General features: G+C 33.1%; 1 protein-coding gene across 1 annotated transcript; it reads right to left on the minus strand.

The window, feature by feature from the left end:
* Positions 1 to 7,653: 7,653 nt before the first annotated feature.
* LOC126709645 (histidine-containing phosphotransfer protein 1-like) lies at positions 7,654 to 10,567 on the minus strand. Its single transcript, XM_050409953.1, has 6 exons — positions 10,286 to 10,567; positions 9,750 to 9,880; positions 9,545 to 9,613; positions 9,259 to 9,330; positions 8,388 to 8,460; positions 7,654 to 7,998 (listed from the first exon to the last, which is right to left on the minus strand). The coding sequence occupies exons 1-6, from the start codon at positions 10,346 to 10,348 to the stop codon at positions 7,966 to 7,968; spliced, it is 441 nt and encodes a 146-aa protein (XP_050265910.1). The 5' UTR covers positions 10,349 to 10,567; the 3' UTR covers positions 7,654 to 7,965.
* Between the last annotated feature and the right edge of the window lie 2,984 nt (positions 10,568 to 13,551).

Below are 13,551 nucleotides of genomic sequence, written 5' to 3' on the forward strand. Positions count from 1 at the left end.
TTTGGTTACTTGTTTTACTAACGTTGTTTGTATTTTTTGAAAATATGTGTGGGTGAAAAAGTGTGTAAAAATACATGTAATATTGTTTAAAAACTGAAAAGTGAACCTTACACCCATCCATTGCTCAAAAAAGCTACTCAACTTTTTTTTGAGGGACCTCATGCAAATGGAAAGCTCATGATGAAATGGACAACTAAAATAAAAGGGAAAGTCTATGCAAACATTAGTCATCAGCTCACGTAATTTTAAAACTAAAGTTTTCAGTGCAAATAAGTTGATGTTACATTATGCAGCTAGATTTTTCCATATTTCCTTCGACACTGATGGTTCTGGCCTTTTTCTGGGGGTATGTTGGCCACCAAATCATTGACCCCAATCCAAAATGCACCAACTGTGCTCAACCATTTGAAGAGCGGCTATAATAACATTATCATAAACAGATTTAAAATAATAATAATAATAATAATAAATAACAGAAAAGAATGGATGTAATAACATTAGAACAAATCTTTTTCCCACCACAATTCAGGCATCACTATATCCGTTGTATTTTTTCTCTTCTAAAAGAGGTGTTCGAAAATATCAGTACATTGTACATTGAAATCCTAGAGCTCTTAAATTTAACCATTAAGTCTCTTGAAAGGGCATAACTTTAGACCCAGAGTACTAAATTGTTTCACAGTTTTTCCACAATGGACTGTTGTGGTATCAGGTGGAGCCAAAAAAACTTGGTAAAAGCCAAATTTTCAGCATTCTGTTGCCATCTGGCACATCCCTTTCTTGGACCCAAAGAAAGAACATACACATTAGTACCAAGCAATAAATTTACACTTAAATGCTATACTAGTAAAAGTAAACAAAGAACCGTAAAAGTCAGTTTCTGTAGCACATTCTTCTAATGCTAATTGTCCACAGTCCACTCTACATTTAGACTTAAATTCGCAAAAGGTCAAAAAGGTACCTCTGAAGAACCTAACAAGCTCTGCCGTGTGACACAGTCTAAAACGAGGCAAATGACCTTTGAGGAACTTACTCTTCTTTTCTTTTAGTACACATTAGGCTTTATTACTGTAATTGGTTTAAGGGTGTCAAATGTCAATGGCTAGTAGAACTTGGAAGATTTGTTTCTTGCATCACAAGATTGCTTGTTATTTGTTAAACCACACGATATGTACTTATCTCAACAAAAGCAATAGAGACTAAACAGTAAAACTATACTTAACTATTATAATTTTTAGGGAGTTTGTTGGACAAATTAAATTGTATCTTGTACTCTAATCTTCAAATGAGCCTCATCAAAAAATGTGGTTAATCATTAAAGCAAAAGGTAATGAACAATCAGAGAAGCTATTTCTAGACAAGAAAGACTAGACAACTATAAGAGGACAAATACACAATAGGGATGTGGTGGAAAGGAATTCATAAAGAAAATGAAACATGATTTGGAGAGAAGAAAAAGTTTCTGCACATAATTATATAAGACCACCTAGAATCACAATTGATAACACATATGTCAAAACATAAAGCAAAAACGATCAAAAGCATTTATGTAACACTTGTATAAGTTCATAAGAAAATGTTTCAAGGTTTAGTTCAAAAATCACATAAAAAATTAGCCTAATGCAGTAAAATATATATAACCAGCTTGTATTACTTTGCAGGTAATTCAGATCAGCAACTTCAACCCCCTCATTTTATATCATATGCCCCACCATGTTCAACTTTGCATGGGCATGCGTGAAGATTGCACCAACCCCAACAACCACAATACTCACCTCATCATAGGGATTTTCTGGTCCATGGTCATGTCCTTGCATTAGACTATTATGGAGTTTTCTGTATGGATTTACACTCTCTTCATCTATGAGACTAGGACCAACATGTGTAATTTATGTAACTTGGGTGGGCTGTCTTTTTCATCCACCTAAGCTACCTTCTTTACAACGAACCTCCTTTTAGAGCACATAATTTAGTTCCAATTACATTGTATGGCTTTTATACAAAGAAAAAATAACAATTACATTTTATTTATGGATTTGTTATTAATTATCCTTGAAAGTTAATTTATATATTTTTTTTCACAACAGTTGAGGACCTTTTTTTTTTTTGGATAAGTTCTTAATCGGTGGAAAATAATAACTGATCAGGTGGTGGATTCATGTAAAAATTAATAGACAAAGTTTAATTATAAATTTGGTTGTAGCCTAAAACTACAACCTTATTCAATATTTTTTTATTAGAGTTGAATTTCGACAAAGCCGCCATTGGATTCCATTTTCTTCTTATATCCTCTATACTTGCAAAATTTCTAGAGAATTAAAGATCAATAGCTATCTCATCAATAAATTGTTTAAATTACAAGTTTTTGTAGTTTAAAATTATGCATAAAATATAATCTTATAGATCATATAGTAAATAATATTTGATTGGCACAAAATTTGACATGTGTATTAAGAACATAAAGAACAAACAATTCAACGGTTAAATTTTCGAAATATGTAATAATTTTAATGATATTGAGTAAAGTTGTAACCTTATGCTACAACTGATTTTGTAGCTAAACTTTTACCAATTCAACAATTATGAAAAAAATTATAAAATTATTGTGCTTGTAGCATTATTCTAAGCTTAATTTTTAAGGATAAATTACATTTTATTTTCTTGAAAATTTTTAAACAAATTACTATCCTTTTTGATGCAACAAATTACAAATAAAAATCATATGTCCAACTTTTTGTTCTAACAACTATAATTTATTCACAAATTATAATTCTAAACTGCGTTTGATAAGACAGTGTCACCACACTTAATGCCAAAAACATTTCATTAAAAAAGAAGACAAAAACATACAAGAATGAGTTGGCAATTCAGGGTAGTTCAAGTTTTTCCAAAAAAAGAAAAAACGCGTACTGAATTGCTTTTGCAATTATGCAGAATTTAGTGTAACCTTAAATAGCAAAATGATGGAATGTGTCATTTCTCACTTGCTGAGGTTTTTCAAATTTTTTTTTAATACCCATTGATTAACGTTAGTAATGAATCAATTATGGGGAAAAAATACAAAAAAAAAAAAAAGAATAAAAAAAAAAGCACATCATGAACATTGTTTTTTGAAAAAAGAGAACCCCTTGGGGGTAAAGATTTTTATTAAATTGTGCTATATATTTTCAGTACAAAAGTCTGCTTGTATCAAGTTCAACTGGTCAAATATTTGGGTTATTGTTTCAGACCACACAGTGAAATCATGAGCATTGTTAAGTGAAACTAACTAGTGTATCATAGATGATAGACACAAAGCATATTTGTAACGTAGATGAATAAATTTAAAGCGCAGTTTTAGATTATCAAAATCAATATTTTGTATATCCCTAATCTTATAGTCATTTTCACTTCAGCAAAAAATTTGGAGTCATCTACAAGGATGCTAAGTTGTAACTTGTAAGTAATCCTTGGACCATATTAGTATGAGACCTCAGGGTAGCATGAAACCAAATAGTGAGGCTCATGATTAAAATCCCATGCCCATACAACATCATTTCTCCACGTTCAATAATGAAAGCAGCCTCAAAAATAAATACAAATACAACTTAGTAAATTAAATTAAATACAATAATGCAAGCTGCAGAGAAGGCTTCCACATAAAGCGTTAGTAAATTAAATGTTTTCAGAGCAATGTTTTGAGAGAATGCTACATATCACTCTCAAATCATCTTATCTTTGACATAAATAATGTTGTTTGGATTTTGCTTGCCGCTATGGTATTTTATTTTTTCTATATAGATTTTTCAACTGCAAATGTCAGGAGGGCTCAGAGCTAGCTGCACTAATTGTTAATTTTGGGTTTCAAGTTTGGAACCCCCCCCCCCCCCCCCCCCCCCACTGTACCATGTTGTACCTAAGTAATGTAGCAATCTGCCAATCGAATACAGATCAATTTTCAGGTGTGCTTTATTTTCCAAAAAAGAAAGATAAGACAGTGAAATGGAAAGGAATCTATGGCACGGTTGAAATTTTATTTCTTTGAAGTTTAAGTTTACTCCATTTAAAAAAATAGTAGTGTTGCACAATAACTCTACTAGCTGCTTGACCAATATCTACCGTACCATAAACAATTTAGGATGCCTATTGGCTTGTGGTTGCTAGATTACATTGTCATTGTGTGAAATTGACGCAAGAAAGGTAGCACGTTAGGGGTAACCCAAGTTGAATTGCTCAAATAGTAGAACCAGACTTCACCTTTGCCCGATCCATAAGTTTTAAGTGTGGTTTCGAACCTTAGTTGTTGGGCTCTCCATTTCATTTGCTCACCAAAGCCGTCTGTATGCTATGCTGGGTTCTCTACTTTATTTGCCCACCAAAGACCAATCCAAAACCAAATATATTTTTATATCTCATAACTTGTGTATAGCTTTTATCAAAAGAATGCACAGCATCCACAGCAGTGAAACTAAAAATTTAGCAATTTATCTCTACCAAAAGTTACTTTATCTATTTTACCTACACACATGCTGTAGCAGTGGATCTATTTTAGCTTTCAACACAATAAAATAATATAAACATCATAATAAAATAACATATCTACTACAATAAAATAATTTATCTCACTACAATAAAATAATATATTCACTACATACAACCATCACAGCCACAACCACAACCACAACCACAACCACCACCACCACAGCCCACAACAAAGAAAAAAAAATCAACCAAACCCACACCCACCAGACCCACCATGAAACCCACTCGAGCCATCACCACGAACACACTGATCTACCGGCAAACCTATCCACAGCCCAGCCACCCACCGATGGACCTAGCCACCCACCGACATAGATCTACCCACACAACCACAACCATAACCACAACCATCGACGCCGATCTACTCCATTCCTTACTAGGTAATATATCCACTGATGTCGACGAACCCAGCCACCCACCGACGCCGATCTACCCACACCACCACACCATAGCCCACAGCAGGGAAAAAAAAGAAAAAGCAACCAAGTAAGGGCGAAATGGGTTGGCGGCATGGATCGACGGCGTGGGGGTGGGTTGGCAGCGGTGAAGCAGAGAGTAGATGAGGGAGAGAAAAAAAAGTGAGAAGGAAAAAGGAAGAAAGAAGAGTAGGAATGGCAACGGTTTAGGTTCGGGCCGGGTTTTTCCATACCTGGACCCGACCTGCGGACTGGACTCGGCCCATTTACTAAACGGATTTTTTTTTCCGGGGCCCAAACCCGCCCCCGTCGGGCCCCGTGGGCTCCATGGTCCCATTGGGTCGTGGTACTTCAGGGCCTATTTTGTAGCCTAATAAAAAAAAAAAAAAATTTTTGATTGATATTGATTTTCTCAGCAACCAAACAGGAGGGGAAAAAGAACACTCAAGAAAACTCATTATTTTCTCAACAACTAATAGATCGGAAACCCTTTTTTTTCGTTACAATATTTTCCCACATCAAAAGTAAAAACAAGAATTAACATACAAACCCTAGGTCCAAACAATAAGACCCTACAAAATCAAATCGAACAAGCCGATCCTATTCAACCAAAATAGCACTAAAACTAGAAATTACAAATATGATTCTATGAACAAAAAGAATGATTTTCATTGCAAAAGCTTGAGTTCACAACGAGGTGAGGGAGATGAGAAAGTTGCGGCCTTGTGAGGTGGAGGAGGGCCTGGCGAGGTGAGGGAGGAGCAGCGATGTCTGCAGGCTGCAGCAAGGTGAAGGAGGCAGGGAGGAAAGACTAGCAAGGTGGAGAATGGAGCGACACCGGTGAGGTGAGGTATGCAAGGAGCAGCGGCACTGGCAAAATGATCAACAGTGGTCTTGCTCAAGTGAGAGTGAGGGTGAAGGAGAGAATGGGAGGCAGCTTGGGAGAGAATGGGTCTGAGGGATTTAGGGTTGGAAAAGTGAGTATTTATACTTAGGTTTTTATTTTTATTTTTTATATATATTATATATATGGGTCAGGTTCGGGCTGGGTATGCCTAATACCCAGACCCGACCCGAACCAGCTTCGGGTTTTTTTAATGAAAACCCAGACCTGACCCTAATGTTAAACGGGTCAGGTCGAGTCGAGTACTCACGGGTTAGGTACATTTTTCCATCCTTAAAAAAGAGAAGCTAGAGAGAGAAAAAGAAAGAAAGAGAAAATATTTTTTAAATGAAAGAGAAAAGAGAAATTTAATAAAATATTATTATTTTTTTTAGTTCTCAGTTACAGTGCACATCTATCTAGGGCTGTAATCGGTTCAGTTCGATCGGTTTTTTTTTATCCGGCCAACCGAAACCGAAATTTTCGGTTTGTGAAATTCCCAACTGAAACCGACCGAAATAATTGAAAAACCGTCGAATTCAATTTCGGTCGGTTTCAGTCAGTTTTCGGTTTCAATCCACATCACAGACTCTCAGTCACAAAAAGAAAAAAAAACAACTCAACATCACATGGGGTAATCGATTTTTCAATAAGAAAATAACAACTCAAATCCACAATCACAGATTCACTGAAAATAGCATTGATTTAATATTAAACTTTAAACAAAACCCAAAATACCAAAAAAAAAAAAAAAAGGGTTATCAAGAAATTAAAAAGAGAGGTGGTCACCGTGAGAATGAAAAGATCAAGTCGCGTGGGGAGGCCGGCATGTGAAGGCGGCAACAGAGGCAGATTTGTGTGGAGTGGAGGCTGTGAGGCGTGACAGTGAATACGTGTGGGCTGTGGGGTATGTGGAGTAGCTGTGGATGCCAGCGTGCGGAGGCCAGAGTGTGGAGGCCAGTGGCAAATGTCGACTGATGGAGGCTGGTGTGTGTGAGAGGGAGTGATGGAAGCTTTGTGTGAGTCTGTGAGAGAGGGAGATGGAGGCGTGACGAAGATGAGGGAGATGTCGTGTAAATGAAAGCGAGGTAGGTAGGGTTTTTATTTTCTTTATTTTCAATTAGTTTTTGTTTAACTTAATTAGTTTAAATTGTTTAATTTTAGTTAGTTAATCTAACTTATCTAACGGGCAGTGGGCTTGAGTAATATTGGCAAGGCCAAGCCCATGTTTACAAACTTTATATTATATATTTAATATAAAATATAATATAATAATATATTTCGGTTCGATTCGGTCGGCTCAGTGCATTCAAATCTGCAACCGAAAACCGAACTGAAATTTTCGGTTTTTTATATAATAAAATCAAAACCGAATCGAACTAAAACCGATCCGAAATTTTTGCACCGGTTCGGTCAGTTTGAAGCAGTTTTTTCGGTTCGTCAATTTTTTGCACACACCTACATCAACCTATAGATGTGCACTGTAGCAATGAAACTAAAAAAAATTAGCTATAACTCCACTGCTAGATGGTGGTTTATGTGTTTTGGTAGAGTTAAAATAGCTATTTAACTCCACTGCTGTGAGTGTTCTAAAATAGCTTCTAGAGAATTTTCTGAATCACATCTCCATTCTTTTGGACCTTAAAACTAGAGGTCAATCATTATATCCAAGAATCTGAGGTAATTGACTCACTATCCTAGCAAGGAACCAACAGAGAAATTGTTACAATCACCTTCATAGAATTTTGCGGTTATGTAAAATTAAACTGCTAACATGATCCTATACTTTTGGAGGCTTGTTTAAACTTCATATTAACCCATCAAAGAAAGAAATACAAAATTAACCATTAGCATTAATAGGTAGCAAAAATAACCACCAGAAAATTTCAACCATCTAAACAACCAATACAAAAATTTCAACTAGTGAACAGGAACAGCAAAAGGAAACTGTATGTTCTGTATAAAGAAGGTATATTTATTCACATTAGCACTTTCCATTTATGTAAGCTCTAGACATAAAACTAGAGAAATCCTCCAGAAAGTCTAGAAGGATTAATTTCAACATCACAAAAACTCAATATAGATTATCTATAACATCAATCCTTCATATCCACTCGTTTCTGCCTATAGGAGATGACATCACCATTACACACCAGCGGCTCGGATCTGTTGCTCAAGCTACAGTGACCAACAAAAGGGAAATAATAAGATTTTACAATAACAACACTATTACATCCAAAACTGACAAGCTAATGGTTAAACAAACTAGATAATTAGCCAAAGCTACTGCTCAAAGATGTTATTGAGCATCCATTAGAAGGAAGCATTCAAAGCTGTCTCCCATTGTGAGGAGAAACATATTAGATGCCCAACAAAAAAAAGGGTTGTAGAAGGCCAAAAAGTGGAGTTTCAACATAGATGATAATTTGAAATTTTGAATGCTTATTTTAAACATATAAGGTTATCTTCCCCATGAAGCAAGCATTGACACTTCATGATAAAAATCATTCTGACAACACACACCACTTCACTTGAATGGAAGTTAATACTTAATAGTTAATACTTACCCTGAATAAATATTCGAGCTGATTTTTCAGTACAGAGTACTCATATTGCAGTTTTCGCAAACATCTCACACACCTGCACCAAAACAATCTTGAGTCATTCACACTTTGGTGCAATAATCATGGTCACAGCCTCTTTCATCATGTTTAGGATTTGTGTAAGTGATCCTTTATCTATAAAATGGAATGTGAAGCCCATAGGTATCTTAGCCTAGTAATTATTTACAATTATCATGGAACAAATGCTATTGGTTTAAATCAAACCGGAAATACAAACAAAAGTAAAGGGATATGAAGTTCTTCCGGGATTTACCTTAATCATGACAACATTCAAGAAGACCTAAATCATATACAAAATATCTTACAGTTTACTTCTATTTATTTCCATCAAAGAGCATCTCTAAGGTTCATATGAAAATTGCCCCTCATGATTTCAAGTGAAAAGTCAATGCCAATTAATGTCAGAAAAACTGAATGCTTAAGTCTAGTCCAAATATTGGATAAACCAAAATAAAAAATCTCCTTATTTGAACTTAAACAAATAGAGTCAGAAGACTAAAACAATTTCTTAAAGACCTACTTAATATTGAACTTTTGGATCATTTTAGCTATTCTCTAACAAAATTATGATGGCAAGTGTGTTACATAAATTTGGACATCTTGTTTACTAGATTTATATTCTTCATTTAAAACTTCCAAGATTCTTTAATATAAAAATTTGCTAGAGCCACATCGAGGAATTTAGGATTTGAACATAATTGAGTCAAGATGTACAGAACCATCTGTTTTGTGTAGACAATCATCAAATAGAAATTGGTTTAACACTGAAACATTACATCAGATGGGGGAGAAAAAAGAATGAAGATGAACTCACTCTTCAAGGCTCTGGGCCTCGCAATGATTTCTGAACTCAATGCACAAGTTTTTAACTCTCATTGCACCTATGCTGTTAGACATAGGAAAGACAAATGTAATCAAACACTTCAAAACATAAAAGATAAATATATAAGTAAAGCAGACACAAAACCATATTTTCTACATGAGTTAACCTTAATTTCCAAACATAAACAGGTCCAGTTTCAGTTTCTTCCAAGAACCATAATATTAATACTGATGCAGCAATAAACAAATAGAGAGTAACAGAGAAAACCCGCAAATACCTGGCACTGCTACCCTTGAACTGATGAACATGGGCATCTACCTGTTTAAAATCAACAACTTTCTGTTCTCTACAAACGCAATAAAAAAAATAAAATAAAAAAATAAAAACCCTTTTTCTATTAGTGAAATATTTCCTTTTATCCAAAAAAAGGGGTAATAAACAAACTTTTTCCAAAATCAACCACATAGATAACAAGTACTCACAGAGCTCTGGCCATATTGTTGAGGAGCTTCTCAGAATCATCAAAGAAAATAGACACAACCTCAGCAACAAAATCTGGACTGTTCTCATCTTGCAATTTCTGAAGTTGTTCAAACTGGTCATCCAAATATCCCTTTTAATCACCAACAAAACCCATCAGATTTCCTCTATCAACCCAAATAGATAAAGAAACACATAAAGAAACTAGTACATATTCTATTTGTTTCATTGCAAAATAGGCTAATTTTCAAGGAAAGTTTTTACTTTTCAAGCCTATATATATATATATATATATATATATATATATATTCTGATCAATATTAAGTCTTTCAACATGGAAAATTCACAGCATGTCTTCAATTATCTTCTGGGTAACATCTGATATATCAAAACTTATCCTTTCAAAGAAAAAAACAAACTTTCCCAAGAAACAAATAATTAGGCTTAAACAGAACAAACCCACCTAGAGATCCATTTCACACAATCATATCTTGAACAATTTCCAATAACAAACACCCAAAAAATAAATGAAACTGACCTCCTTACGTAGATAGGCTGTGTGTTCACGCCACTGTCTCTGCAATTGTGTCATAACATCCATGATGGCTTCTTTTGTTGCTCAAAGCTTTGAGCTTTACCACTCAATAGAGACTGACCCAGAAAACAAAGTGTGGAGATGAAGCAGATCTTATTATAATCTCTGAGTTTTGACTAAATAGATACAGTACAAGAGTGGTCAATGATGTTGAGATAAGGACTGTTTCCCGTGGAAAACGTTCAAGGAGAGTTTTGGGAAATCTAGTAAATGACTTGCCATAAATGGGGATATAACTCATATGAGTATATGACAGTAATTCAGAACTTAGCTATTTTGGTTTCTGATACTTAAAACCTATTTACTACTATTTCATTTATTTATTTTTTATTCACATTGCAATTTACAGTTTTTTTCTTTTAACAAATATAAATAAAATACGGGTTAAGTTAACTGGTGTCTTTAGGATAATTGTTAATAAATCATATTTAAAAAATTTTTAATATCACTTTTATAAAAAATATAAAAAAAATTTCAAAAAACTTAATTGCTATATCATTTTCCCATAAAGTATTTTTAAAAATAGTTTCTAAACCAATATTCTAAGGACATTTGTTAACATTTCTCATAAAAAATTTATAACTTAATAGTTAACACTAGTTAACTAGTTAAGTACAGCTTCAACATGTGTTTTGCTTTAAATTTTCTAATTAAATTTAATTATGTGATTTTTAGAAAAAATAAGGCCATCATAAGCCAATAAATTAAATAGTATTTATTCCTTTATAATTCACAAGATAAAGTCACAACTTTTTGCTGTCTCACATAAGCATATTTATGAAGAAAATAAAAATACCCTTCTAAAGATATACTCCACTTTTTAAATTTTTTGGAAGAATTAAAAAAAAAATTCAATAAAACATTTTGTCTCCTCGAATATCTTTTTGACTTTGTCACCATCACTTATGAACTGTTCATTTATATACTTGTTACTTTTATTCAATTTTTGAAGATCCGAACTCCTAATAAGTAATAATACCTCTCTTAATCTCCTCTTTTCACCTTCTTTGTCTCTATTTTCCGTAATTTGACAATTCTTTTAACTTCATCATCAATTTTCTTTTGTTTATGTTTCTTATACTCGTGATAAGAATTTTGAGATCATCCTTTCTGACCAAACCATAATTCATTTTACTAGTTTCCAAATAAAACCGAAAGACATGCATGAATTCGGAGATAACAGCGTGGATATTTTCTTTAGTTGGATTTTCTAATTGCTAATCAAACATTTTAAGTTTTGACAACCAACAATCTTCTCTCCAAAAAAAAAAATAATTTAACGACCAAATCTGCAAATGATATATATATTTTAAATATAAAGTAAAAGTTGACGTGTTCACACTTGGAGGAAAAAAAAAATATACATAACATACTATACATGGTGAAAGTGTGAAACATAGAGTAAAACACTAAAAATTAGACAAATGGTTTCTATTTATTATTCGACAGTTGAAATTTATAAGTGAAATATTCGTTTTTCTTTGATTTTATATGTTTGGTTGATTTACTTAAATGTTTTTAATCGTAGAAGTGTTCTAAGTAATAAATGAGGAGGTAATTGCCTATTCTCCTTTACTAAGGAAAATCTTCCTCTCCACTTGTTATAACAATTAATGTTGTTCCTCCAGTGTGAAACTAGTTGGTTTCGTAGTTTTAAAATTCTACTAATTCCAAGTAAATTATCATAAAAGTAAAAAATGAATAGAGAAATATGTATTTTTATTTATTTGTTCTCATATCTATAAATTTACGCTGAAATGAAAATGTCTTAATTTTTCAAAATAAGGAAGTCCATAATTTTATATTCCATCTAACATGATTTAGTGAGCTTTTTATTATATAAAAAATAATATGGATTTCCATTTAGATAAAAAGAACAACAATTTTTTTATAATGATAAAAAGAACCATAAAGATCTTCTTTGTTTGCTAACATAAATTCTATTATAAGTAGTAAGTCTTTTACAAAGTTTATTAAAATCTGTAGAGAAGTTGTAGTTACAGAAAAAGGGGGGATATTCTTTGATTGATAGCATAAATTCTAGCAGAAGTAGCAAGCATTAAGATCAAGCAATATTCTAATCTCATCTAAGCAAAGTTTATATTTTAATCGGTATCTTATCTTTCACAGAGTTGTTCCAAATCTGAAAGCAGAAGCAATGGAACTAAAATAGTTAATCATACATTTTTTGCTGAATAGTAGTTAGTTATACCTTATTTTCCTAGTATTTAGTAATGTGACTGTGAAAGATATATATATATATATATATATATTTTTTTTTTTTTTTGGGTGCCAATAAGATTAGAGATGATAAAAATGTTATATTCTAGTTCTACTTGACCCATCTTGCCTTACATTTTGCCTTACATGTTATATTCTTTTATACAATCCTATTTATAAATTATTATTTTTATACCATTCTATTATAATTCCAAAACTCTATCTCTCTCTCTACCAGGCTTCCTTTATCTTTCAACTCTACCTTATTATTTATATTAGATTTGAAATTGAAATCACTTCATTACAAATGGCAAAATGCCTTCAATCAACCGACTTATTAATGTTGAAATTTGAAACCGCTTCATTTTAAATTTGCCCTGTTGCCATCCCTGATGTTTTTACCTAGGCTTGGTGATAACTTAAATAAAGTAACTGAGGCAATTCTTTGGTTGGAAGATGCTGCACACCACAATCCACATGTAGGATTGGACAATCCACAAAAAATAAGAACCCAATATGTGGTTCTCAAAAACTCTTGGGAGTAGACCACAAGAAATCCTCCAAGAGGCAAGAGCTAGATGGCGTGTTTCATATTGGACTTTCCCCTTTGATTGCATTTTTCCTCAACGTGAAACACGCCATCTTTTCTTATTACATTTCTTAGCCTCACCATTGTTCACTCGTATTTACCATATTAATTTTCAATTAAGGCCATGGGAGACAATTTTTTATTTTTAATAATTTGAAAATTGAGCAAGAGAGGATTTGCAAATGTCTCAGTTAAAAACACAAAAAATGTATCAATTAGTTGAGCTAAATGACCCTCATCATGAGAGACAAATTTAGTTTTTTTTTTTGAGAGAGAGAGAGAAGAAACAAATTTAGTTTCAGTGCATTGTATGGGTTTTTGTAGCCAAAGCTTTCACATGTTTTCCCCCCAAATCCTAAAAAGTTCTTATTAGAAACTAGAAAGAATGGCTCCACTATAG

The sequence above is a fragment of the Quercus robur genome, chromosome 12, assembly GCF_932294415.1.
Source record: "Quercus robur chromosome 12, dhQueRobu3.1, whole genome shotgun sequence".
In the NCBI taxonomy this organism is placed as follows: domain Eukaryota; kingdom Viridiplantae; phylum Streptophyta; class Magnoliopsida; order Fagales; family Fagaceae; genus Quercus; species Quercus robur.